The 26271-nt window shown below is 42.8% G+C and overlaps 2 protein-coding genes across 7 annotated transcripts in view; one reads left to right on the top strand and one right to left on the bottom strand.

Annotated features, from left to right (window-relative positions):
• Nucleotides 1–16395, top strand: part of REL (REL proto-oncogene, NF-kB subunit) — a 43001-nt gene extending 26606 nt beyond the window's left edge. For all 3 annotated transcript variants that reach the window (XM_068153246.1, XM_068153245.1, XM_068153247.1), the window contains 6 exons: nt 8309–8449; nt 12061–12165; nt 12432–12644; nt 12974–13042; nt 13154–13228; nt 13850–16395. In XM_068153246.1, coding sequence (XP_068009347.1) covers nt 8309–8449; nt 12061–12165; nt 12432–12644; nt 12974–13042; nt 13154–13228; nt 13850–14604 — 1358 coding nt within the window. In that variant the 3' untranslated portion in view covers nt 14605–16395. The remainder of the gene's footprint in view (nt 1–8308; nt 8450–12060; nt 12166–12431; nt 12645–12973; nt 13043–13153; nt 13229–13849) is intronic.
• Nucleotides 16396–16489: 94 nt separating this feature from the next.
• PUS10 (pseudouridine synthase 10) overlaps nt 16490–26271 on the bottom strand; it is a 31977-nt gene continuing 22195 nt past the window's right edge. For all 4 annotated transcript variants that reach the window (XM_068153251.1, XM_068153248.1, XM_068153249.1 and 1 more), the window contains exons 11-18: nt 25823–25948; nt 24421–24477; nt 23455–23531; nt 23307–23362; nt 23071–23188; nt 21703–21845; nt 21001–21100; nt 16490–19568 (exon numbers count right to left, since the gene is read on the bottom strand). In XM_068153251.1, coding sequence (XP_068009352.1) covers nt 19530–19568; nt 21001–21100; nt 21703–21845; nt 23071–23188; nt 23307–23362; nt 23455–23531; nt 24421–24477; nt 25823–25948 — 716 coding nt within the window. In that variant the 3' untranslated portion in view covers nt 16490–19529. The remainder of the gene's footprint in view (nt 19569–21000; nt 21101–21702; nt 21846–23070; nt 23189–23306; nt 23363–23454; nt 23532–24420; nt 24478–25822; nt 25949–26271) is intronic.

Genomic DNA, 26271 nt, shown 5'->3' with positions numbered 1-26271 from the left:
GGGAAATGGTGTTCTAGGACTCCTTGGTGTGATGATGATCTAAATAGCAGAGCACTGAAGAATCAGAGTTACTCCTCCAGTGGAGCTGGTCCATGTCTGCTTTCTAGGGTGTTTGTTTTCTTTTAGTAGCTGTTGAGTTGTGCTATATCCTTGTCTTCCCATGTACTGTCTGATGTACAGCCAACTCAAATTAAAAGAAGAGCCAGTCTTCAGTTAAGAGCTTTTGTGGGTGGGTGTGACTTGACAAAGAGACAACAATTGAGTTAATAACAACTCAGGTTAATTATTGATGAGGAAGAGCCCTAAGTGTGTTCTTTAAATTTAGGGGGAAAATCTATTTAGCACAGTGTTACAGAGGACTAGCCTTTTTCTAGCCAAACAAATGACAGCATGAAAACCCTGGACTTGTCTTAAACCCAGATATTTCAGGCAATTGATGAAGATACTACAAATAGGCTTTTGCTGGAGTTTGACACATGCTTGAGGTTCATGTTCCTTGGAAATTGTTTCTGCTGCTAAGCATTTAATTCATTTTCAGGCTCTCCCCTGTACCCCACAACTACTTCAGCTCCATCTGCCTCTACAGTCTTTCCTTTGCCATTTCCTCTTTCCACCCACAAGCAGCTGACCCTGCATTGGCTTTGTGTCATCACAGTCTCCACAACACCGTGAGCACACCTCCATGCTACGTCTGGGTTCGTCCTCACGCCAGTCACCCTCACTTCCTGCCCATGCCCCCTGTCACCCTCTTTGCAGCTTCCCTCACCAGCCCAGTGTGGCTGTGCTTATGGGACACCACTCCCCCTCCTAAACCCTCAACCCTGTCAACTGAGTTTGCCAGGATCCATCCTATTCCAGCCCACTTGCTACTGGGGAGCCCCTGGTTTATAGTGGGTGGGGTGGGGGTTATTTGGCCACAGATTATGTGAGGAAAGGGAAAACAAACAAAAAAAGAGAGCCAGCACCAAAAGACTGAAGTAGTTTGAAAATGGCAGGCTCTGTAATGAATGCCTCAGGTGTGACAAGAGACTTTAAACTTCTGTTCTTATATTAAAACAAATGTGTAACCCCCCTGACTGAATTCTCAAGGTGAAAATCTCAGTCAGTGAAAGTTGTCAGCTTTTTAAGAGGCACAGAGGAAATCAATTGGAGGAAAGCGAAATGTCATGTTCCTAACATGACTTTAGATTTTACCTTTGGAAAGCCCTTTGTTCTTTTGATCCTCATGCAAATGCTTCTTGCTGTTTATGCTGAAATGTGTTGGTAAATCTAAAGGAGAGTTCATTTTGTTTAAAACCAAGGATTGCCAAGTAGAGAGACAAAAAATGCTGACTACTTTTTTGGTTTTTTTTTGGTATTATCAACAGAAATGTCTGAAAAATGTGTCAGGAATGTACTGAGGCTGCTGGATATATTTGCTTCAATCTGTTCCAATGTTACCTTTTTCAAATTGTACTTAAGCCAGGGAAGGAACACAGCTTGAGTAAATGTTGTCTAGACAAAACCAAGACCGAGTTTCAAAAGTTTTAATTTGTATTCCCAGTTCTTCCCTTGGCTTTGGTATGAGGCCAGGCCATTCCCCTTCCCTGCCTTCCTTTTTTTTGTAAAGCAGGGAAATGTAACCACAGTAGTTTGGGCATTAATTGACTGTAAGTTAGCATCTGAGTCTCACAGTCATTTGCAGAGCCCCCTTTTTGCTTTTGAAAAATTGAGTGTTGTTGAGGCATGTTCTGCTTATAGGTACATGCAAAGGCTTTTTTCCTGCAGAATTGATTGAAACTTACCTCTTCATGGATCACAGAGGTGTAAACCAGGCATGGGTGTATTACAGAATACAGAATTATCCAGGTTGGAAAAGACCTTTGAGATCAACCTATCACCCAACACCAGCTAATCAACTAAACCATGGCACTAAGTGCCTCATCCAGTCTCTTTTTAAACAATTCCAGTGACAGTGACTCCTCCACCTCCCTGGGCAGCTCATTCCAATCACCCTTTCTGTGAAGAATTTCTTCCTAACATCCAGCCCAAACCTCCCCTGGCACAGCTTGAGACTGTGTCCTCTTGTTCTGTTGGTGGTTGCCTGGGAGAAGAGACCAACCCCCACTTGGCTACAACCTCCCTTCAGGTAGTTGTAGATGGCAATAAAGTCTCCCCTGAGCCTTCTCTTCTCTAGGCTAAGCAACCCCAGCTCCCTCAGCCTCTCCTCACAGGGCTTGTGCTCCATAACCCTTGTTGCCCTTCTCTGGATGCGTTTGAGCGACTCAACATCCTTCTTAAATTGGCTTGCTGTCATCTGCAAATTCACTGATGATGGACTCAATCCCCTCATCCAGATTATCAATAAAGATAGTGAACAGGTTCAGGCCCAATACTGATCCCTGGGGGATCATAGAAGGTTGGTGAGGCAGGACCTACCCTTCCTAAATCTGTGCTGGCTGTGCCTAATCTCTTGGCCATCTTGTAAATGCTGTGTGATTGCACTCAAGATGACCTGTTCCATAATCTTGCCTTCTTTTTCTTGAGAGAAGAAACACAGTGCTGCCATGTTCCTTCTGTCCCCTTGTTCCCAACTTCCATTTCTCAGCGTGTGCTAGTAGATGGTATTTATGCCTCTAGACATGTAGCCAAGCAGACTGGTCCATCATCTAGTATTGTGTGTGTAATTGCTGAAGAGAGCACAGTGTTCTGCTTTTGACAGCAAGGGACAAAGAGCACACCATGACATTTACTCTTTCCTTTGTAGTTCACTTAAGAAACAGCAATGTAGCACTAAACAAGCTGGTGTGCAGAGCTCAGCTGTGGGAGACATTAGTAAAATGCTTGGGCTATTCAGTGTGTGCTGTGTTATGTGTTTGCTGTAGCCCTTCCTGAGGCTAGCTGCCATAGAACTATATGGCCACAACTGTGGCTGCAACACAGACATAGGCTGAGGAGAGTAAATCAAATCTGAAATGTACCTCCCAGATACTGGAAGCTGTGACTTGCTCCCTGTTTTCCTGACTCATTGAGCCTGGCATAAACCAACACCAGCACTGGAACAGCTTCCCTCTGCCTCCACCATTTCCCTTGTGTGAGGGCTAGCAGTCGTGGGAACCTGCTGGCTGAAAACAAACCTTTTCCTCTTCTGGCAAGTTAGTTTTGAGCCAGACCAGTTCCTTGATCTGGCTCACCCCATGAGAGCTAGGCCCAGCATAAGAGTGGCACTGGAAAAGAAGGTTGGTCAGAGCTTGCCTTTACATAGACTGAGTTAAAGTGGTCAGTTGGTATCAGGGGTGTCCAGGAGCAAAACTTGAGGTAAATCACCTCCGTGTCATCACTTAAATGAAACTGAGCTCCCAGCATATCCCTAAATGAAAAGCAATCATCTGCGTAAGCGAGAAGGCAGAGCACAGCTCATCATGATTGCTAATAATGGGTGCTCTTGAGCGGTCCTTAGTGAAGTTTTGTTGGCTGGAGGTCATTCTCTTGGTTAGAGATCTAGTGTAGCTTATGGCCCCCCCCAGCCCCTTGTGGAGCAGGGAAGGTCACAAGATACTCTTCTGTAGGGTGAACTGGTGTTCTCAGCATAGCCCTCTCTGAACGTGTCACACCACATTATTTGCCCTGGAAGTTTCCATGCAGGTTAAGTTTAGATGCTAAAGTACCTCCAACTCCACCCACTCCAGAAGTTTCTGATGTCATTAGTCTAGCAGCGGGGTGGAGGGCTGTGTGTGAGGCATCTGCTGTTTAATCAGGTATCACACTATCAGTCAAAAACCCAAACGCTTCATCATTTTTTTTTCCCGTGTTCAGAATAAGCTTTCACTTTCCCTGTAGCGTCACCTTATGAGTAAACATCAGGGCCTTTAATCTCCCTGTCATTTAATCAGATGAATGGTATTTTATTGGCCTTTCCCAGTGCTGAAAACTGTTAAAATAGTAAAAGCCACTAGAAATTAATAAACAGGAACAAACAGGAGGCCTTATAGTGTTAGCATCTGAACTTGAACTTGATCAACACCTTCAAGTCCCTCAACTTGAAATTACGTGTTGGTGGGTTGCACCCAGAAGGTCCAATTTTGTGTTACAGAGGTAAATCAGGAAGTTTTTACATTCTGTAGAAATCCAATGGGGCATCTCTGGACTGCAGTAACATAAAGCTCTGAGACAGGAACTACCCAAACCTAGTGCCTGTGTTTAGCCAGCTCAGGTTGGAAGGAGTTCACATTTTAGCCTTGTGTGGGGTGTTTTCCTGCCCACACCAGGACTGTATCAGTCTCTTCCTGTGCTAGTGGCTAATGGTTTAGAGACTTAGTGGAGAGTGGATTAGAGACTTAGTTGAAAGGTAATTATTTTCTACTGGATAATCAGCATTTCTTTCAGAGCTGTCAACAAATTTATAAAGAAACCATTTGCTATCTGTAGCCCCTTTCACGTTGAACAGTTTGCACTCCTTGGCTTTGACTGTAACTCCAGATACTGATTTTGGAATCCTGTTGTGGGAATCTTAGTGAGTGGGGCTAGCTTTCTCTTGCTGGCATGCTGGTGGCATTTTTTTGTCCTGGGTTTCTCTTTGGTTGGTTGCTTGGGTTTTTTTTAGGGGTGGCTGGGTTTGGTATTATGCTCTATATTTACCTTAGAATTTTAATTATTTTTTGTAGGTGTTGTTTTAATTTCTATGTGTTTGAGCAGCAGTCAGAGGAGGAAGTTGAGCTCTTGCCAAAACCAGAGCACTTCTTCCTTTTATTCATGTGTCATGTTTGAGCCTTTTTCACCCTCTTTGCTCCCAACACACCACATTGTGTGGCGTTTCTACTTCATGTGTGTAATGTCACTGGTTTCAGTAGAGTTGTTTGTGTGGGGCTTGCACAGGTTGATGAAGTGGCTACTCTCCTTTTCCAGTCCTTTCCGTTCCCCAAATCTTCCATGGCATTTCTTGACTTCAATAACATCAGGTTTGTCAGGTTTAACCCTGTCTGTTGTCCTTCTGTGCAGAAGTCAGTGAAATAACAGTGACTGACAGGACCATCCTCCATCAGGCCATGCTCCAGGCATTAGTCAGTGTGTTTGCCTGCCTCATTTCTGTTTGTGTTTAATATTCTCAAGGTGCAATCCAGGTCCAAATTAGTGGCTACTCTGAAATTTACTTCAGAGGGAGCAGAGTTAGACGTTTGTTTAAAAATAACAACATTTTAATTTGTTTGGGTGCTTTAGGTGGAATGAAATATGTTTTGAAACAGATGGAAGCTGTGTGCTTCTTTATGCAAGCGTGGAATCTAGACTCTCTCTCTTTTTTTTTAAGCATTTCATCACAAGATGAAGTGTTGCAGCTGTCTTGTTCTCCATTTGTGCTGTTGTGTTCTTCTCCTCTGGTTAAAAATAGCCTGGGAGGACTCAGTCTTGACTGAGCAGTTCCTCTTTCAAACTGCAGATTTTTTTTACAAGCTGCATTAAAACATTGATAAGAAAATGCAAATTGGGAGCAGCATTTCTGCTGCTGCAGTACCGTGAGCTGCATACAGCTCATTCCTTGAAGTTAATGGCACACCACACCTTTCCTGTATCAAGTGGCTAAACTGGTTTATTGGGAATTTGTGGAAGTCCATACTACAGAAAATGATGCAATTGGAACAATAGCATTACTGATTTTTTTCCTCTCTAATGTGTTTTTGCACTCAGAGTTCCCTTAAGCTTAAGTCTGCTATTATTTGTTTCTGAGGAAGAGGCTGCTGCACCTGTTGGAAACATGCCACAGGACTGGTACTGCTTTAACGTGAAAGAGAGGCTTGATTGCACAATGCCAAAGTCCTTACTTTTGAGAATCCAAACCCAGATCTAGATGTTGTGCTTTGGTCTACATTAGCTCCCTGGAGATAGAAGCCAAGTGCTCAATTTCATTTTTAAGGGGTTTGAAATTTGGCTACCACTTGGGCTCTCTGACTGGCTCCACATGATCACTGGTGGCTAATAGAACACAGGAAGGTAAACTTTGATGCCAGAGTGTCCTTGGGAGCTAATTGCTTGCTGGCTGTGATATCAGAGCTGGCATTAAAATCACCTGTGCTGCTGGGAGCAAAGTACCTGTTCCAGAACCTCCCTTTTGCAGTCTAGAGAAGGCATTTAATTTATTCTCTGAATCAGGGTGGATCTAGAGGCAGTTGGGCTGTGGCATCTGCCAAAGTTGAGTTAGGCACAGGCAATTCTCTCTTCCAAACCTGTTCTCCACTGTGGCAGTGTTTCACCACCCTTAGTGTAAAAAAATTCTCTTTTCCCTCGGGTTTAAATCTCCTCTTTAATTTTGAAACGCCACAACTTGTCCTGTTGTAACCAGCCTTGCTAAAGTGCATGTCCCCATCTTTCTTACAGGCCCCTTTTAAGTATTGAAAAGCCTGTAATAAGGTCTTCCCAGAGCCTTCTCTTTTCCAGGCTGAACAACCCCAACTCTCTCATCCTGCCCTCACAGCAGTGGTGTTTCAGTTCCCTAATAATTTTTGAGACTTCCTTTGGACCCACTCCAACCAGTTGATGTCCTTTTTGTGCTGAGGGCCCCAGAGCTGTACACAGTACTCCAGGTGGGGTCTCACCAGAGCAGAGTATAAGTGGCAGAACCACCTCTCTCCACTTGCTGGCCATGCTGCTTTTGATGCAGCTCAGGATGTGATTTGCCTTCTGGGCTGCAAGCACACATTGTTGTTTCTCCACCTGCCCTCAGGCCCTTTCCTCTAAGGCTGCTCTCCATCCCATCATCCCCCAGCCCATGCTGGTACTGAATGAAGTGCATTAAATCATAAAACTTTGCCCTGTTTGCATGGTAACAGTCAACCCCCAACCTGCAACACACATGCTGGCAGAACTCTGCTGGGCCTTAGGATTTCTGAAGTTGCAGGTGTAGTTACTGCTCAGTTTTTCACTTGCTGGTGTATTTGTCTTGAAATACTGCAGTTCATGAGCTTGTGAAAGGGAAAAGTGACTTGATTGCACAGTGGAGTCCAGGAGAAACAGAGATTTTCAGAACACAAGAAAGACTAAAACTACCAGTGGAAAGTATTCTGAACTCAATGCATTTATTATTTCACACTATCAAAAGGTGAAAGGAAGAAATTGTTCAAGTAGGCATTGTGGAATCCGACTCATGGCAGGGTGGAGACTGACACAGTGATAAATGTTAAAGGTCAGAGCATTGCAATCTAATCAGTTCAGTGTGATCCCCAGACTTTTTTTATCATGGGCATATTTAATCTTTTATTCTTGCAAGAGGCCTTTGAAAGAGCAGGGGAATGAGTGAACTTGAGAGGTTGACTGTTGACTTGGCACATGTTAACTTTGGGTAATTGTGAGGAGTATCTGACTGTACTGAACTGCTGCTTGGAACTGTTCTGGAAAAGAGACAGCCACTTTTAATTATTTTAAATATCAGTATTTCTGCTTAAATGAAATTAAATCAGTTTCTCATTTTGCTAGCATCAAATGTCAACATAATAGTTTAATATCAGACCTTGAAGGAAAGCAAGGAATTCAGAGAGGGGTGATTTTCCCAGCATTGTCCATTAGGCCAGGCGTACATGAAGTGTTCAGTAACGATATCCCAGGTCCTATGTCTTGAAATTGAAGTGAAAGAGTGATCAAAACTGAAATGCTGAGCTTGGGTCATGCATTACTGTGTTTTACACTGGGAAGAATGTAAAGACACAGATTCTTTCTAGCAAGGCTTCACTTGTGTTATGAATTCATACCGTAGGGACACCACTAATCACAATGCTCACAGGTAAAGGAGTGACGCAGGTGTTGATGAGAGACGGGAGGTGGTTTGTGTCCTTTCAGCTTCATTCTTGCCCTAAGAACTGCCTCTGAGTACTTTGCTGTGTCTCAATTTCTAGCAAAGAGTAATGATATCATGTAGCTGAAGTCTCCCACTGTTGCAGAAAATCTTCAGCTAAGACTTAGGACTGTTTCACACTGAAATAGTAATTTTTTAACTTTAATCATGCACGAACAAGAGAAACACATCTAGGGAATGACTCTATAAAGTATCTATATGAAACTGGTCTGGCAGACAAGGTGAGGAATTGAGATGCAGGAAACAGCTGGAGAATGTGGACAGCTTGGCTTTGTTTGATGAAGAGAAAGCATTAGAAGTTTGTATTGTTTATTGTGCACAAAGAATTCATTTATGCAGCCCTGGTAAAGCTAGCAGGAACTATGGGCACATTTTGTCTTTGGCAACACCATGTCTTTTTACCAATGGGGATTCATCTCCAGACTGTTAAAGAATTGCTGCTGGGTTTGATGACTAATCCTCTGTCTTGTCTTTCTTTCTGCTGTTCAGTGCCTGAAGAACAGCTGCACAACATCGATGAGTATGATCTCAATGTCGTTCGCCTCTGCTTCCAAGCATTTCTCCCCGATGAACATGGCAACTACACGTTAGCTCTTCCTCCTTTGATTTCCAACCCCATCTATGACAACAGTAAGTGCCAACTTCTTTGTTTGATTCCTCTTGGTTTTCTGTTTCGCTTGGGATGAAAAATGCCAGGCCAGTTGCTGAGGTCTGTGCCAGGCTTCTGGGTCCCTTGTGTGACTTGGGATTTATAGAAGCACGTCTAACGTATGGCAGATCAGTGAGCATATACTCAAAAGATGATTCCAGGGTGAAGTGTTAGACAACCAGCGTCAGAATTGTCTGTCAAATCCATAGACTTGCACACAGGTGCTTTCTCAGCCCTTGTTTGCACATTGAAGTAATGATTCCAAGGAAAAGCCTGCTTCTGTAGTTAAAATACACAGTAATGAGATGGATGGCTGCCCTAAGACTGATCTAAGGACATCCTGTGAGTCTTGCCTTTGCCTTGTGAGGGCTCTGCAACATGACTTGAAAGAGTGATTTATCCCAGTGGGAAACACTCTTACACATCCCTTTTGTACTCCTGTTGTGTGCTGTTTTCAGTGTATAGGTAGGTAACAAGGGAATGTTGGTCATGCTGTTGGAGGGTGCAGAAATAGGTGAAGCACACCTCCTTGGCACTATTTTCCACATCCATATGGCTTTGGTAGGTCACTGAATTGAGGATTTTAGCCCTTGATGTGTGCTGGGCTTCTCTCCCGGAGAACAGCAGAAGACCTTTTAACAATTGGAAACTTTTTGGCAGCGTTTCTTTTCTGCAGTGAAAGTATTTCTGTGCTAAATACTTAAGGCAGTTACTGTAGCAGAAACTACAGAGTAAAATGAGGCCTGCATCTACAAAGTCTATGTCAGGATTGTGTTGATGTGGGCATAACCAATATGAAAAGGTTGCATACGAACTCAGGGTGGTTTTGGTCTTTTTAGGGTCTCTTCTAGAATTGTATAGAAGTAATTAGGATTGAGATGAAATTGATGTACAAGATTTGCAGCTCTGCCTCAGATGCCATTTAGAAGTGTGACAATGCATGATTACTTGTACGTGTTGATTGACGTCACTCTTTGCTAAGCTGCCGAAATGACAGCTAGCTGTGTGGTGGGGTAAGCTTGGTTTTCTAGCATGGGTGTGTGTGGGCAGCTTCTGATATGCTATAAATACCTGAAATCCTCCATGTAACGTAGCAGCAGTATAAATAAAACAGTGCACAACTGCAACCACAAGTCATAAAAGTGATGCTATTCTGATCTGGAGCAGCAGTTTCAGATCTGATTTTCTTTTTAAAACGTGAGCCTTCATACACCTCCTCTGCCAGACAGAAGTGGGGAAGGTCAGGTTACAATGTTAGGTGGCAATCACATGGTGCAATGGGCTTGAGAATCCTAGGGGGTTAGATTTTGAGCTTTGGCTGATCTCTTCAGATCAGGAGCAGAGAAGGTATTGAGAGCTTTTCTGAAAACCAGTTGGCATATTTCAAATTGCCTCCACCTGCTAATAAAAATACCAAAGAATAACACAAGCATTATACAGAGACAATCATGTTATCAGAGGCTGCAAGTGTATCAAATTTGGTATTGCAGGCAGCTTCTGTTTTCAGCTGCTTATAACTGGTTTTGAACCAAAATTTCCCAAGTTACCTCTCTTACCACGCTGAAAACTCTTGGGAAAAGTCAGCTGAAGCAGCTCACCATTTCTGAGAAGTGAGATTAGGGAGAACAAGTTGTCCTGCCCATGTGGAAACTGACATGATCTTTTGTGAGACACTCATTTTTCTCTGTATTTGTTATCAGGAATGGCTTTTGGAGAGCAAGGAACAGGAAATGGGCAGGGGTTGACAACCTGTCAAGGCAAAGGGGTGCACAGGGGAAGAGAGATGGGAAGCAACATGGTGCGACAGAGGCCACAGGGAAGGTCTTCCTCTGAGGCTGGTGTTGAGCTGAGCGTTCCTGCCCAGCATCAAGGCTGACAGCAGAGAGAGTGCATCCATGTCTACTGGCATTTGCACTTCTTTCCTATATTTTCCCCTTTAAATTTAAACAAAGCAACAAACTCCACCCTTGGTGGCCTTTCCAAAAACCTCCTGAAAGGACACTGAGTGCCACTCAAGCATAGAGAAGTGAAACAAAGGTAAAATTAGGCTTCTCCTTGCAAGTCTTAATTTACCCTTTCTGTGAAAAACACACAGACAGTGTTAGTCATACGATCCTGTGCTGTGCCTGCATTTGTTTTGTTTCCCCTCCCTTCAGAGTTTGATTCATTCAGCAAATGAAGTGGCATGCATCATGTAGTGAATGAGGCTGCAGATCCCCTTCTAATAGTAATAGATATAGATAGTAACGATGGGGTCTAGACTGAGGTTATCACTCTAAGCAGAGTTGGTGGTGTGCTCCAGCGTACCTGTACAGTACCATGAAAGACTGGGCAGGAATTGATTCAAGCTGAGAGTCCAAAGCCTGTGGTAGTGGAGCCTAGTGTTGCTATGGCAGTAGGAGAGTGGGTTTCTGGATCACAAAGCAGCACCAGCCATACTCCCAAGTGTTTTTAATGTACGTGGAGTTGATATCTTGATGCAACAAGACAAGAACATTGTGGCACAGAATAGATTTATTCCGTTGATTGGAGGAGTGGAAAAGGGTTTAGGGAGCTACGAATATGGTCAGACAGTAGCAGGAAAATGAGCTTCAGTTACTTTGTATGCTAAATGAATATGGGGTCCTAAAATCAGTATATGCTCATGTCCTTACAAGTATCAACAAAGCATAGGCACAAGAGCTGAACCTGAAATTCTAGAGTTCTTCTGTTTTGCCTTTTGTTTGTCCTTTGTTACTTCTGAATCACTATGCTGTGACACTAGTGCCCTTTTAATAAATTGGAACATGCCCCACAAAGCTCCAAGGGGGCTGTTCGTTCTTGCAGTAGTCTCCTGTCTGTATTTACCCTGCAGGAAAGCAGCTGAGCAAAGTGGGGCCAGACACCATCAGGCAGTGCTGGTTTCCATCCTGCATGAGTGCCCTGTACCCATCAGATTGTTTGGGTGCAGTGTGCAAACTTCCAGAGGTGGTTAATTTGTTGTGACATACAACACTACCACAGACTGCACAGGACATGTCTCTATCTGCAACCATCTGGAGTGCTGTGCATGTACAGACTGATTCTGGACGTTGAATTTTGAGCATTTTGGGGTGAAACTTGCTACTCTTGAGGCATGGAAGTCAGGCCTCCTAAACCTAGAGAGGGTAACAGAGGAGAGGTTTGATGGACAAATGTGTCTGATATATAGAGAGGGAAATATTCTTGACTTGTTTGCCTGGCTTTTTACAGAGCATTGACTGTAACTGGTAGTCAGTCCCTCAAAGAACTGCTTTGAATTGCAGCTTAAGGAGCAGCAGTGCCAAGCACAATCATGTCATTTGGGGAAGTATTTTGAGGCCATTCTAGGATAGGGTGTGAGTGACACAGCTGTGCTGGTATGTTGTTTGCAGATGAATGGATGAGAGGTGTAGGATCAGGGAACATGAGGCACTGCTTCTGAATTTTCTATATGGAGGAACTTGTTTTGTATGGATTTTGAGGTGCCACATTTCTCCAACTGTGGCCTTCCTTTCATGTGCCTCAGCTCCCAGAACCTTAAGAGGTGACAAAGGGTAATTCTCTACCATCAAATGTGCCTGTCTGTTTCCAGGAGCTCCCAACACTGCAGAGTTGAGAATTTGTCGTGTGAACAAGAACTGTGGCAGCGTAAAAGGAGGCGACGAGATATTTCTACTGTGTGACAAAGTTCAGAAAGGTAATCTTGATCGGTTCTTTTACTTCCCTGGTTGACACCACCACCTTCTAGCAAGGGAACTGAAGCCCTTCACCACACTCCTGTGCAAGGAGTTTGGTTTTATAGCTGGGCAGAATAGCTTTCAGCTTCAAGGGCTCTTAGCACCTCTGAAAGACACTCAGTGCTCCTGAGTCAGGCTCCTTCCTTTGTTCCCCTTCTCCCTTTTATTCTGCTGCAAGTTTTCAGTCCTTTAGCTTAACAAGCATCTTTCATTTCTAATGGCCTAGATGACATAGAAGTCAGATTTGTCTTGGACAACTGGGAGGCCAAAGGTTCCTTCTCACAAGCTGATGTTCACCGTCAAGTTGCAATTGTGTTCAGAACACCGCCGTTTCTCAAAGACATCACTGAGCCTGTCACAGTGAAGATGCAGCTGCGAAGACCTTCAGACCAGGAAGTCAGTGAGCCTATGGATTTCAGATACTTACCAGATGAAAAGGGTATGGTTCCAATTAGCTGAGTTTATGAAAAGCTATTATCAGTGCAGAACCCATCCTGGTAATAAATAGTAGTTTAATTAGTGAAAATCCTACAACACTGCTTCTACAAAGTCGAGTTTTGGTTTTTAGAAGTATCAATAGTCTGTTCATTCCTGCTTTCCATGAAGATCTCCAGAATCATGGTTGGTAACACTGTCCTGCTTTGGTAGTGCTGAAATACTTTTTGGAAACACTGTATACTGCCACTGGTGTAAGTTTTAAGAAGTTCCTTTACTAATTATATCCAAGAGAAACTAACACTTTTCCTTTCCACTCTGTTTTTTCTGTAGATCCATATGGCAACAAAGCAAAAAGGCAAAGATCAACGTTGGCTTGGCAGAAGCTCATACAGGACTGTGGTAAAGAAAAGATTTAACATTTTTTCTTGTTGGTGTGAACTTAAGACAAAGTTGCAGTTATTTGTGTGAAAGCATGCACTTAGTGTAGACTCATCCTTCCTTCCATCACAGGATCAAACGTGACAGAGAGGCCCAAAGTGACTTCGTTCCCCACTATCACTTCTGACCGAAAGCTGATCAAGAAAGGTAGGTTCTTGCTTGTTACCCAATTGTGGTTGAAAACAGATAGCGTCCAGTTGCTTTGGGGAAGGGCTGGACTCTTTTAAGGGGGACACTGAAGTTTGCAAGCTGGCAGTAGTACCAGCCTCTTACTTTTCCTCCTTCAGATTCTTCCCAAAGCCTCAGTCATGCTGCAGCCTCCCCTTAGCACAAAAGGGTGTCACACCACCTTCATCTTAAACGCTTGCGAGTTTCTTTTGTGTTAATTTATGTACTACTTCTTTTCTGTGTTCAGTTGCCCAGCACTTCAGACATGTACTCAGTCTCTGACCTTCCCTCCTCTTTGCTTAAATTGTAATATTCTGTTGAGGGTTTCCTCCTGTAAGTTATTGGTACTTTTGACTATAGGAACTAACCCATCAGTTCTTTACTTAAAAGTGCCTTCAGCATTTGCCGTAGTGGGATGAGGTCAATAAGCTGACTTGCCTCTGTCCAGAAGTTTGTGGTCCACCCTGGAGAGCAGTTCAGCAAGTACAGAGTGCAAACCACATCTAATCTTACTAAACTAGCATGGGTTTTGCTTTGTTTTTTACTATTTGTAATCTTAGGCAAAAAATGATATTAAAACACAGTCATCTCTTTCCATAGAACCAAACCTGTGTCCATCTACACTGGTGATGCCAGGGCTAGGAACCCTGGACAGCCCTAGTCAGATGTACTCTGTGGGCAGCCAGCTCACACATCCACCTGCGTCAGTGGGGCCAGGGAAGCAGGACACACTCTCCTCATGCCAGCAGCTCTACAGCAACTGTTCTTCAGCCAGCAGCCTGCTCAGCATGCACCCACAGCACAGCCTCCTGCCTCAAGGCTCTCTCCCAGCTTACCACGAGAACCCTCTGAACTGGCCTGATGAGAAGGATTCGGGTTGTGACTGGAATTTAGGTGGCATAAGTAGCATGGGAGTGGGGCTGTCAACTCCAGACCTGCAGAGCATTTCTAGTAACAGCATCACGCACCAGGCTCGTCTCACCAGCACTTCCACAGCCAGCATCGTGAACATGGAGACAGATGACATGAACTGCACTAGTATGTACTTAGAGAAGTATAGCCCAGTGTTAAATACAAGCAATCACAGGCAGCAGCTTCCTCAGGCACTTCCATCTTGCCCATCTGTAGAAGCCCCAGGCAGTGCAGCTTTTAATTCACACTCTAACATAGATGATCCAGCAGTCTATGGCTTTCTAGACCAAGTGTTAAACCAATCAAGACCGTTCAGCAACCCAATCCCAAACCATCAGAATAACATTGCAGATATCCAGTACTGTGACACTGTTGGTGTCTCCACTGAAGAGCTCTATCAGTCTTTACAACTTGAAAACATGTTGCAAAGCAATAACCATTGAGCCAGCAGTGTTGGGATGGCAGTGGGTATGTGGGGCTTTTCTGATGGCTAGCTGTGTGAAGAGGAGTCACTTACCCTTCTGGAGTCCTTGCTTCCTCTTTCATGCAAGTTTCATGCTATAACTTCAGGTTATATACTACAGCCCAAAGCCTGGTGCCCATAAAGAGGTGGGAGTAGGGCTTGGGGTTCTCTACCTTAAAAGTACCTTGTATATATATTTTTACACTGTTGGAACTGCTAACACTTCAATCTTCCTTGCCCATGGGGACTCAAAAGCTGGTATCTTCAGAAGGGTTGACATTGTTTGAAAAAATAACTATTTTTGCTATGGAAATCAGATTTTAATTTTGATAGGACAGAAGTTAGGAAGAAAACCTGCACATGGGCACTCTAGTTTAGAGTCTCCTAGTGGTGTTAAAGTTTTACTCCACTTACTTGAAAGATTTAGGTTACTTAACCCTCTTCCATATAAAATCTTCCTCTCCTAAAACAAGATCGCACATTGATTTTCCACATTTTCACCACACTCCATTTGCTTTTGAAAGCAAATTTACTCTAAAACATTGTTAATGACTATGTCATTGTTAGATGTATTTTAAAAGACCGGAAGGTTTGAGTTTTTGAATAGTCCAGCTCTGTTGTAAATGAATCACTGCACGAAAGTACGAACAGAAAGTGAGGACTTCTCTGCACTTCATCCAAAGTGCACTGTTTGAAATGACAAACCCCTGTTGCTTTAGGAATGGAGCACGCTGTTATTTCCCTGGAAGTTTTGTGTGTGTGTAGCTGTGATATACATGTTATGTTGAACTCAGAAGTATGCTGAGCCAAAGCATCTACCTATTCTTTCCTCAGGTATCCCAGCAGTTTCCTGCTATGCAAGTGACTGCTTAGAAGGCTCAGATCCTAACTCTCACAAGAAAGCTTTGGGGCCAAGCGAGAGGTAGTCTTAGTGCAGCCTCGTCTTGATGCACTCTATTACAACTTAAGGCCATTTCAGTCAGTACTAATTAAACACTCCTCTATGCTCTGTACCAGAAACCAGAACTTCCTCCCTTCCACTTGATTCCCAGTCTTTGTCCTTAGCCTGAGTTTCAAGCTGTTGAGGGACAGCACATACAAATGTAACTGGCTAGGTGAGACACTCTATACTGCATTATAGGGCTTTGCTATTTTATCATCTTTTTGTTTTGTTTTTTTGAAGAAGCAACACAGCAAGATCCAGATGAGTTATTTCTTATGTTGTACAGCTATTTTTATAAGGCTTAAGAATCCATTTGTTAGTTTGGCAGTGTAAAACTGCACCATGGAAAGAAGCAATTGAAAAAAAAAACCAACACCACAAAACACAACCCCAAATCAAAGAACCACTTGAGATATGTAGTTGCCTGCTGAAGGCAGAGAGGAGCTCCAGCACACTGTGGCTTATAGGAAAGCAATGACTCCTGACTACAGTCATTTGAAGCAGTGACACTGCTGCTGTAACACATTATGCCAGTTACCCAGGTCTGGCAGAATATGCTTCCCCCAGCTCCCAGTGTATCAGGCAATGAAATGACTCTCCCCCTTTTACAGCATTTTTCCCCTCACTTCTGCAGTCTGAAGTAACAGACCAAAGAAATACAAAGAAAGTTTGAAAGGTGTTGTTTATTCATTTTTTTTTCCTCTGAAGTTCTCAGTTTTAAGCATATTAAATGTAAACATTTTACTCACTTCATAGAAAGCTCTTTATAGTACAATTTGTTTTTACTGTATAATTAAATATTTTCAAAGTCCTGTTTTCCTTTGTAAACGAGTTGGTTTGGTAATTAAAAAACTGGTTGTACGAAGTACTCAGCTCCTGAAACCTTGGGTGCGTGACACCTCTCACCACAGGAAATCCAGAGAAATGGGAGAAGGTAGGTTACGGCTTGCTTATCCTGGGGCCCTTTAGAGCATGTTCTGCTCATGGTGACTGTTGGCCATTGCAAAACCTGAAGTGCTGTGTGCAGTAAGGGTTCACCTGGGCTTGGCCACTCTTTGTGGCAGAGCAATGGAGATTTTACTCAGAGGGGTAGAGAGGACAGAGTGTTTCCTGCTCACCTGAAGCTGTACTACAGGGGTAGCTTTCTCCAGGTTCAGCTAAGCTGATGTAAAAATAATAAATACATGGGGGACATTCCAGGTGACCATCTATTTGGAGAAGTACAATGGCTTGATTGTGAATCCTTCCACAGCGAAGAATTTCGAGGCTAAGGAGCACTAGGCCTCCTTTTTTAGTATTTTTCACATGCTAGAAAATTTCTACATCTTTCACACGTGCCTAATGAACTAGATTAAATCATCTGGTAATAGAACATCTGATTTAAGTACTGACATGTAGGTGTTGTAGTTGAAAAAATAAGGTGGAGGCCAAAGTACACTATTAACTGCTGCCATATTCACTAAAGATTGTGACAGTTTCAAGTGTTTGCCTTGTATTGGAAAGCGCAGACTTTAAACAAAGATCAAAAAACCAGATGGCGTCTCCCATTTTTCACATGATCACTGAATAGTAAGTAAAAAGCTGCAGGTTTTGCATCACCCACTTCTCCCCCCCTGCTTTTGGATACTTAGCATTTATAAAAACTAAGCAAGCTGAGTTTTTGGTGGGGCCCTCTCCATTGAATGGAGATTAGCCTCAGCACACTTTCATAGCAGATGCTTTGACACACTTGAAGCCGTCTTTACCTGCACTTTGATTCCTTACATTATGCCCACTGTCCCCCTGTTAACATTCAACAGTGCAGAAAGAGCTGTGGGTCTCTGCACTAGGGCAGGAGCAGGAAGCCGTTTCTGCTGCTGCCTTCTTAACCCTATTCTCCCCTTGGAACAGTTCTTCTCATGTATGTCATGGCCACAGTGCAGTGGTTTGCAGATTTTCCCCCTGCAGTTTATGGAATCTATAAATCACATTTTAGTTCACAGTGAGCTGCAAAAAAGCAGAGACTGGAATGCTCTTTTATTTTCTGAATTCAGTTTCTTAAGTTTTCCATCATTAATTATACTTCCTTTCTGGGTACAGATTCTTACCAGAGACGACTACTCCTGGAATCTGTTGCTCATAACAGTATTTGTTGTTGTTGTTTTTACTCTTTAAGCTGTCTGAATCATGTTCCTATTATTTTTGTGTTAGAAAACAAGGAGCTTCTGAATCACTGCCATACTTATGCTACAGTAGAATAGGAAACAAATGAGGAGAGACAAGCTTTGACAGCCCATCACAGGCAGAGTGTGTGATATTTAGACTTAATTTTTCAACACTGGGTTTTAGGGGCTCCTTGAAAAATGTATTTATTATGCCTCTTTGAGCCTTCAGCTAAAGTTACAGTGCAGTTGTTCTATTATGTGTGGCCCTGTACCACTGAAGGAAAGACATCCCAGTAATGTAACCACCCTGTTCTCACACTGTTTTGTCTTAGCAAATGCTACCCTCTTCCTTTCTGAAGTGTTAATTAATGAAGCGCCCTTAAATTCCAAACCTTAATTTCTTGTTGATCATTTAACTTCCTTCTGTACTTCAGGTAAGCAGAAGCATCTTCCTAATGGTGTAACACCATAGAGGCATAAAAGTATCTTTCTCTAGAGCTCTAAGTGGTGTTTTGTATGAAACAAAATCACATGAGAAAAGAGAACCTCAGGTCTTCCCTCTTCTAGGCAAGTTCCTTGGCAACATTCAACTCTTCCAAGCCGTCTCACACAGGGGTAGGTGTTAGAAAAAAGTACTATGGTACGAAACCAGAGATTTTTTCTCTCTGTATTAGTCCTCAGTACCAACATTTTTCTCTACATTTTATGTTTGCCCCCACTTTGAGGTTCTAGTTGTCCCTGTTTGGCCTTAGATTTCCACTGTGCACCACTTCCAGGACTTCCAAATCTTGTTAGATACAGTGACTCAACTGGGAAAATCCTGCATCTGGAGAGAACTGTAACAAGGCCAAAGAGTAGCTGAGGCCTCACGTATCACAACAGCTGTTCCGAGGAAGCATCACTGAGGAAGCATCACTGAGGAAGCATCACTGACGTTTTTAAGTGAGAAAAAATTCACTTTAAGTGCAGAGTTTTCTTCTGAAAACTGTTTGGAAAGTACTTTGTCCTGGAGACATACTTGCCTATCTCTACAACTGACACTGACCAAAAGGCAGTCAGCAGAGGGTGAAGTGGTGCAGACAGTTTCATTGTATCATAGTATTAGTCAGGGTTGGAAGGGACCACAAGGATCATCTAGTTCCAACCCCCTGCCATGGGCAGGAACACCCCACACTACATCAGCCTGGCCAGAGCCTCATCCAGCCTGGGCTTAAACACCTCCAGGGACAGGGCCTCAACCACCTCCCTGGACAGCCCATTCCAGGGCTTCACCACTCTGATGGTGAAGAACCTCCTCCTCACATCCAGGCTTCTGGGATTTCCTGCATGAACAGTGGTCAAAAAAGTTAGGCTTGATTTTCAGGTACCTCAGTGCTACCTGCACCCAGACAGGAAAGCTACAGCATCCAATATAAAAAGAATTAACAAAACCAAGAAAGAAAGAAGTGTCTTGAGGGTTATTTTTAATTAAAACATTTTAAACTCCTCTCCAGGAAGCGTGTCCGATGTACTTGCTCACTACACTCCTTGCATGTTACAGGCATTCTTTTTCCTAACTGCTTTGAGACACGTTATCAACAAACTGGGTTACCAAAAATCTTTTTATGGACACAAGAAATTCAAATAAGGCTGGAGACTGACCATGACCTGTTTCAGAGCATTAGAGGTTGATTCAAAGTTAATGGTATCCCTTTGGCAGATCAACATGATCCAAACGTTCAACGGCAATACTTTGCAGCCGAGTTGTGGTACTGTACGATGCTCAGTAACCAGATGCTGACAGAGGAGCTGCTTTTTTCTTGTCCCAACTTCGAAAAGTTAATTATCCAAGGTTGGAGGCCAGTCAATGTCAACAGACTAGAAGAGCAGGGGGTTGGAAAACAAAGTCAAAATCAGCAAAGTTTTTACTTTATGTATCTAAAAAGATACAGTATCAGAATTCTGTCATCTATAGCCTAATTGTGCAAAGAAACAGAGCAAATAAAGGACATGAAGGTAAGCAACAGGGCACAAGACAAGCTGAAGATCGCAGCATGAAACAGCCACCTCGTTCTGGTGGCTCCACATATGTCTGGAGAGAGCCATCTGCATGCTGAGCTTTCTTCATAAAACAGAATCAGAACTCCTTGCACCACTATTTCCCTGCCTTGTTTCATGTTGGGTTGCATTTACAGAGTGTCCAGAATTGATAAGTGAAAACCTGAATCATCTTCATCTCCTACCCCTCCTACAGATAGGCTGTTATGTAAAAACAATCAATCTCTGAGCAACCCAATCAAGTTGAAGATGTTCCTGCTCACTGCAGGGGTGTTGGACAAGATGACCCTTCCAACCTAATGCACTCTGTGAGTTTATGACTATTGCCAGAGGGTACTGGGCAGTGCAGGCAAGGATTGAGCACAAAACTCATTTGTCCTAAAATGTGTCTTCTAAGCAAGGAAAACTAGACTAAGAGAATAAGTTGTCACAAATTACATGCAAGCCATCCTGACTGTTAGTCAAAAGGCACAGAACATGCCTGACACTTTATTAGGAGCAAATGCTGCAATTACTACGTGCGTGATTAGCAAGGTGTCTACTTATTTTGAAGTCTCTAGCCATTTTTTATAGTTATGTCCAACAACTGTAGTGACATCTATGCATAAGAGAGCCATATCAGCCTGAGCCCCACGGCAGGTGTTCCTGTTTTCAGAGGTAACCTAACTGCCCTCAGTAAGTACTCTTTCCGTATTATCCTACAAAAGATGCACAAAACACTGCAAAGCCTTTCTGCAAAACATAACATGTAGGCAGCTTTCCAGAAATATGTAAGAGGAAACATGCTGATCATTGGCTGCTTGAAATGAAACCCTGTGTTGTAACTCAGCTTTACCAAACCACTAAGTTAACTATTAAATCCCTATCTCTACATACATGCTTTTAACCAAAACAAGTCAACAGATAAAATTTCTTGCTGGGTTTGAAGCAGCCCTGAAAGAGGAAGTGAAGTCTCTCCTGTTTTCAATCTGATCCCATTCTGAAAAGAAATTCTGCGATACATGTAACAGTGCTAAGCTCTCTTCCAGTAGCTGCTGATAGTGTCATCGGTTTGTGGTAGGTCCTACCATCCCTCCCCAACCTGAGTTCAGCAAAGGAACCCTGTTGCCTGTGGTACAAACCACTATTGTTGCAGTAACATAAGTCTATTAACTGCAGTAAGCAATGTTGCTTCAGTTAGAGCCATTCCACTGAAACTCTCTCACAAACGCAGCTACAAGTTTCCAGGAAAGATCAAAAGCAAACAACTTACTTCTACATCCAACTCCAGAATGTCAGCAGTTCTGTTCAGAAGAGAGCCAATATTGGGCTTTGTTCTTCCAAAGTCTCCATGCACAAACTCCTTAATATAGCTAGAAATACCAGCTAAGGAAAGGTGTGTTTTCCCTCCAGGAAACCAAAAGGAAAGAAAAAGAATACGCTGAGAAATACTCAAAGCCAAGAGTGTCTTTTTCTACTCCTAAGCCAATTTGCAGTGGTCCTGTTAAGCCCACAGCCATCTTCAAAGAATTTCCAGTTCTTCACTTCTGCTTAATGCCAAAGACTGCACTACTGACCTGCATTTTCTGTTTTATTCCAAAGTGAGTGACAACTTTATGACAAGACAATGTTAAGTGGGAAGTAGCAGGAATGTGCAGTCTGTGTTGCAGTGCATGAAACACTGCAGAGAAGTTTATCAAGAAAGGTGAAAGACTTTCAGTTGAGTTAGAAAAAGCAGCTTTGGTGTAGCTTGATCCAGCACGTTCTTACAGCTAGCACATGCTTTAATTTTTGAATAGAAGTCTGAACATGAAAGTCTGACACAAAAGCAAACATCATGCAGCAACATATGACTGCTGAAGAGCAGGAATTTAGAAATACCCTAGCCATAAAACCAGGAAACCTCCCAGTACCCAAACTGCTCTGGTCAGCTGGCTGTTGCACAACTGCGCTGTGCAATGGCACCTAAGGATACGTCCCTGCCTGAGTCTTCAGGTGCAGCCGAAAGTGATGCTCGTCTATGTACTCAGATTTCATGGTGTGAATGATCCGACACCTCACAGCTAGTGGCCTTCTGTGAAGAACCCGGAGAGGTGTCTTCTGGTCAAGTTTTAAATCCTTTTACAAGAAGTAACAAAATAAATGAGGAAGGAAATGTGCAACGTATTGCACAAGAGTCATATGGTAAGAGTGAGATTTATCGTTAACCAGTCACATCTTTTGAATACTGTATTATGGTAGCTAAGATACACTCTGATTTCTCCCATGTTTAGCAAAAGGAAAGCAAAAGAACAGTCATCTCAAAGGCCAAACACGACGAGGCCTCATATGAACACAAACTGATGGAATCACAAATACAGAGGGATGACCTTGAAATCTCTGAAGCCCTTTGCTGGAATGACTCCAGGATTTAGAGGCTCGCAGAGAGCCTCAGGGCAATCAAAAAAGAGAAAAAAAACCTACCCACAAATGCTCTGTCTAAACCACAGGCACCCCCCTGGAAAGAAAAGCAAAAAATCCCAACCAAAACTAAAATTAAATTAGAGATCCTAATAGTTTTTAAGGAAGTTTATTCCCCACCTCCTTTCCCAAATGAGATGCAGCAGTTTGAAAGGCATTTTGTCAGGAAGTGAGGGGCATGCTAAAAGACAAGCCTCACATCAGCTGCCTCCCTGAACTGCAGTGGCTCAAGCCCCTGCTTTGAGAGTGACTTCGTGGATGAGGCCCCTAGGAAGTGGTGCAAGACAACAAACACTGAACGTCCTTCTCCATCAGCAGTATGTCCCTGACCAGCATTTGAGAAGGTTCTTGTTAAGGCAATGTGCTTGTTACACAGAGCCCTCTTGGCCTTTACTTTTGCCATTTTTGGAGCACTCTGCTATCCCCTTTGCCATTCTTTATATTGAGGCCTCTTTGCATTATTTTCCATAGACATTTCAAACTCCCTAGTTGTGCTGCCTGTGTAAGAATAGCTTAGGAACTTGTGCAACAGAAGATCACCTCTGCTCCTTTCACTTAAGCAAAACACTATCTAAAGTCAAGAACGGAGTGTAGGCATCAGATCTCCTCTTCTTCCATTCACTACTTTTTATTACTTGGTCTATTGGAAGGTCAGTGTTATACAATGATCTGTTGTCTTGGCTAGCAGCCAGCCAGCTATACTGCTAGGATGACAACGGTGAAGTGAGGAAGGGCAAGGCAGGTACCAAAGTCACTACAGCAAAAGAAACTCTGATGAAAAAACACCCACATAGAGAGACACATCCATAGACACATGTACATAACTGTCCCCTAAGGCAACAGGACAGGTACTGTGTAAATCAGCAGAAAGGGCTACAGATACCTTGATATCATCCAAAAACGCAATATCTTCTTTCTGTATTGCTTTGTCTATCCATATTAAGGCACTATAGGTCTTTGTCTTTTCCTCCTCACCTTCCTTCATACGACCAATGGCCTCTCTAAACAAAAGAAATTAATTACTCCCATAACATAATTATATAAAGCTGTGAGCAGGAAGACTTGTGAGACTCATGGAGCATCCCTTTGAAATTCTTGCCCATGATGATAAATACTGACCTGGTGACAAGCTGTAAATCTCGCACCTGTATTTTGTCTGAAGAGTTATTAATTGTCTGTGATATTTAGAAAAGAATCAGTTAGCCAAACTGCTCACTTAGAGAAGAAACACATGCTTTATGAGTTCCATGAGGTGCAAAAGATTTACCTGCTGAAGTCCCTTCATCTCCTCTGCAGTGAAATGTATCCTACGAGGATTCACAAGCTCGATTGCAAAGGGCCTTCCTAGCAACATGCACAGCCATAAAACATAAAAACATGTTGTTCTAAATTAACATTTGAATTTATGCAGGAAGGGTGGAAGGTGTGAAGTCTGTCTGCTGTTATGCAAACAGGGAGACGGCTTGCAGGTTTAGGGACATAGTATCAGATGGAAGGAAAGAAACAAGGGACCTCTTTTGGCTACTAAACCCCAGTATCAGCAGTAAGTGCAAATTACAACTTCCCAGAAGACATCTTGTACAAGTCTGTGCTAATTAAAAAATAAAATAAGAAAAAAAGTTAATTAGCTTATTTTCTGTCACCTACAGCAATGCCCAGGTGCAAGATGATGTTAAATCCCGCTCCCTCAGCTAAACATCTGTTGCAGTAGCTGCACTTTTGTGCTCAGGGCCAGGGATGATCCCCAGTATGAGCAATGCCAAGAACTACACTACAAATCAGACAGCAACTGAAACACATCACTGTTCATTTTCTTTTTCTTTCCCTTCCTCCTTTGGCCATAGTAGCTTCAGCATCTTAGAAAGCAGCTGACATTTATAAAGGACCCAAATTCAAGAAGAAAGTAAGGCTTTCACACTCACCAGTGACAGTGAGGCAAAGCAGAAGGATCCAAAAGAAAGCAAGGTAGAAATCAAGTCTGCTCTAAATGGCTTAAGCCCAGAAGATGAATATGCATGTTGGCAGCCAAGGCCACTGAGAAAAAGCTCCTCTTTCAGGGAAACTGTTCGGTCTTCAGGAATAAATGCAGAAATATCACTGAAATGCTTCAGAGGGAAGATTTCTAGCATGCCTTGTTACATAATTTTGCACTTTGCATTCAGCAAGATCTGTCAGGGTAGCTTTGGTTAACCATTTTGTTTCTGTGCTTCACAAGTGATGTTCCAAGCCTTACCATTGCCTAGTGTTCTTACATCCACATCTTCTCTTCCAGAGGAAGAAAAATTAAAGGCTGTAAGAGATTTGAACAAGGCAGGTGAAATGTTATTTTACATTGTTAGTAATCTCTACAGCTTTGAAAAGGTGAAATATTTTCTTTCTAACCTTGTTTGCAAATCTATTTCAAAGAGCCTGCACATCTTAACAAAAGAGGAAGAAAATTCAAGTCCAAACTCAAAAGTAAAGTCTGTGTATTTCTTTCTTCTCATCTCTCAAGCCACAAACATATACGGTTGGGTAGTTTCCTTCACACCCTTTCCACCTTTAAGCTTTGTCTGAAGGAGGAATGGGGGAACAAACCCCATAGTAAATGTGATTTATCAGCTCTGTTCCATCTCTGTCTCTGAAAAACTGATGATTTCAAAATTTCTTCTACCATTCTTCTACAGAATGCATAAAGATTTCCTCGGGTATTATTCTCTCTCATTTCTCTGGTCACACTACCAGAATTTTCTTGGTTGGGAATGCTCCAGACCCTTCATCATTTTAACAACCCTTTGCTGGACTCACTTTGTATGTCCACATCTTTCTTGTACTGGGGAGCTCAGAACTGGACCCAGTACTCCAAATGTGTCTCCCCAGTGCTGAGGAAAAGCCAAGGATCATCTCCCTTGACCTACTGGCAATGGTATTGCTGTTCTTTTATCTCACAGCACCACTGCACATACATTTCTGGTTGCCACCTGTAGTCATTCTGCAGGCTGAAATCAGGAGTGACTTAGCACCTGGCCCAAACACAAAGTTTGAGGATTTCCCCAGTGCTCAGATCAACACATCCACTGGGAGGAGGGAGGAGAGGAGGGGAAAGTAGTTGCTTTTTCCAAACTAATACTTAGTACAATTTTTCCTTGGGTTTTCTCTGTCTCCAGTTGCACATCTAGTAGATGACAAATGTTGGGCAGTGATTATTTTATCTGGGTAGTCCCTGGGTAAGCATTCAGCTTGTGGAAATTTATGCACTGAAGAAAATAAATTAATCAAGGTAAGAAACATGAAGGCTAAACAGGTATGTAATGCTCATGGCAAAACCTTCTTTTAACAGGTCCCTTTACAAATTACCAACTGGTGAGAAGGATGACTTGGCAACAATACCACCAGACACAACCATAATATTTGTGTCACTAGATCAGCTGAGAAGATATTGTAGTAGGCTAAAAGACACTGCATAAAACCAAACAGTCATCTAATTAGTCACAGATCATAGCTAAAGAAAGTCTACAAGCTTCATCCCTAGGAGAGGGGTAAAAGAAAAACGTGGTTTTTCCATCAGACTTTTGTATTAAGTGAGTAGTTACTAAAAGAAAATATTCTAGTAATGATGAAGAATATATATGGTAAATGAGCTTCTGGATACTCACTGTCTGCTTTGAATTCTGCCATTAGATGCTCTGAAATCAGTTCTTCCACTGAAGAGTCCAGCTTCCGCTCTCCATCAATAATCCAGGGAGTCTGAGGTAAATTCCTTGAATATTTGTTGTATCTTCCTGTGAAAAACCAAGTTGTCTGGAATAATTCTAAAGTGATGGACATAAGTGTTGCACAGCACACCACATTTAGCTTTCATAGGAGCCTTTTGAAAATAAATTTACAGTCTTCTTCTATGGCAAGAACACTACAGCAAAAGCAAGACACACATGGTGCAGCAGCTATGAGCTTCGGTATCCAAGACGGCCAGCTTAAGGCTGGACTCGGAGAGCCTACTGCTGCATTCAAACCCTCAGGTATAACCACAGAAACAAAACTGTATATAGCTGGACACAAATGGGGATAAACCCAAAGGTTCAAATGCCTACTCTGAGTCAACTGA

Source organism: Melanerpes formicivorus, unplaced genomic scaffold (assembly GCF_026170545.1).
Source record: "Melanerpes formicivorus ecotype bairdi unplaced genomic scaffold, bMelFor1.0.p_v2 SCAF_25, whole genome shotgun sequence".
Classification (NCBI taxonomy): Eukaryota; Metazoa; Chordata; class Aves; order Piciformes; family Picidae; genus Melanerpes; species Melanerpes formicivorus.
This window is presented reverse-complemented; position numbering and strand designations above follow the sequence as displayed.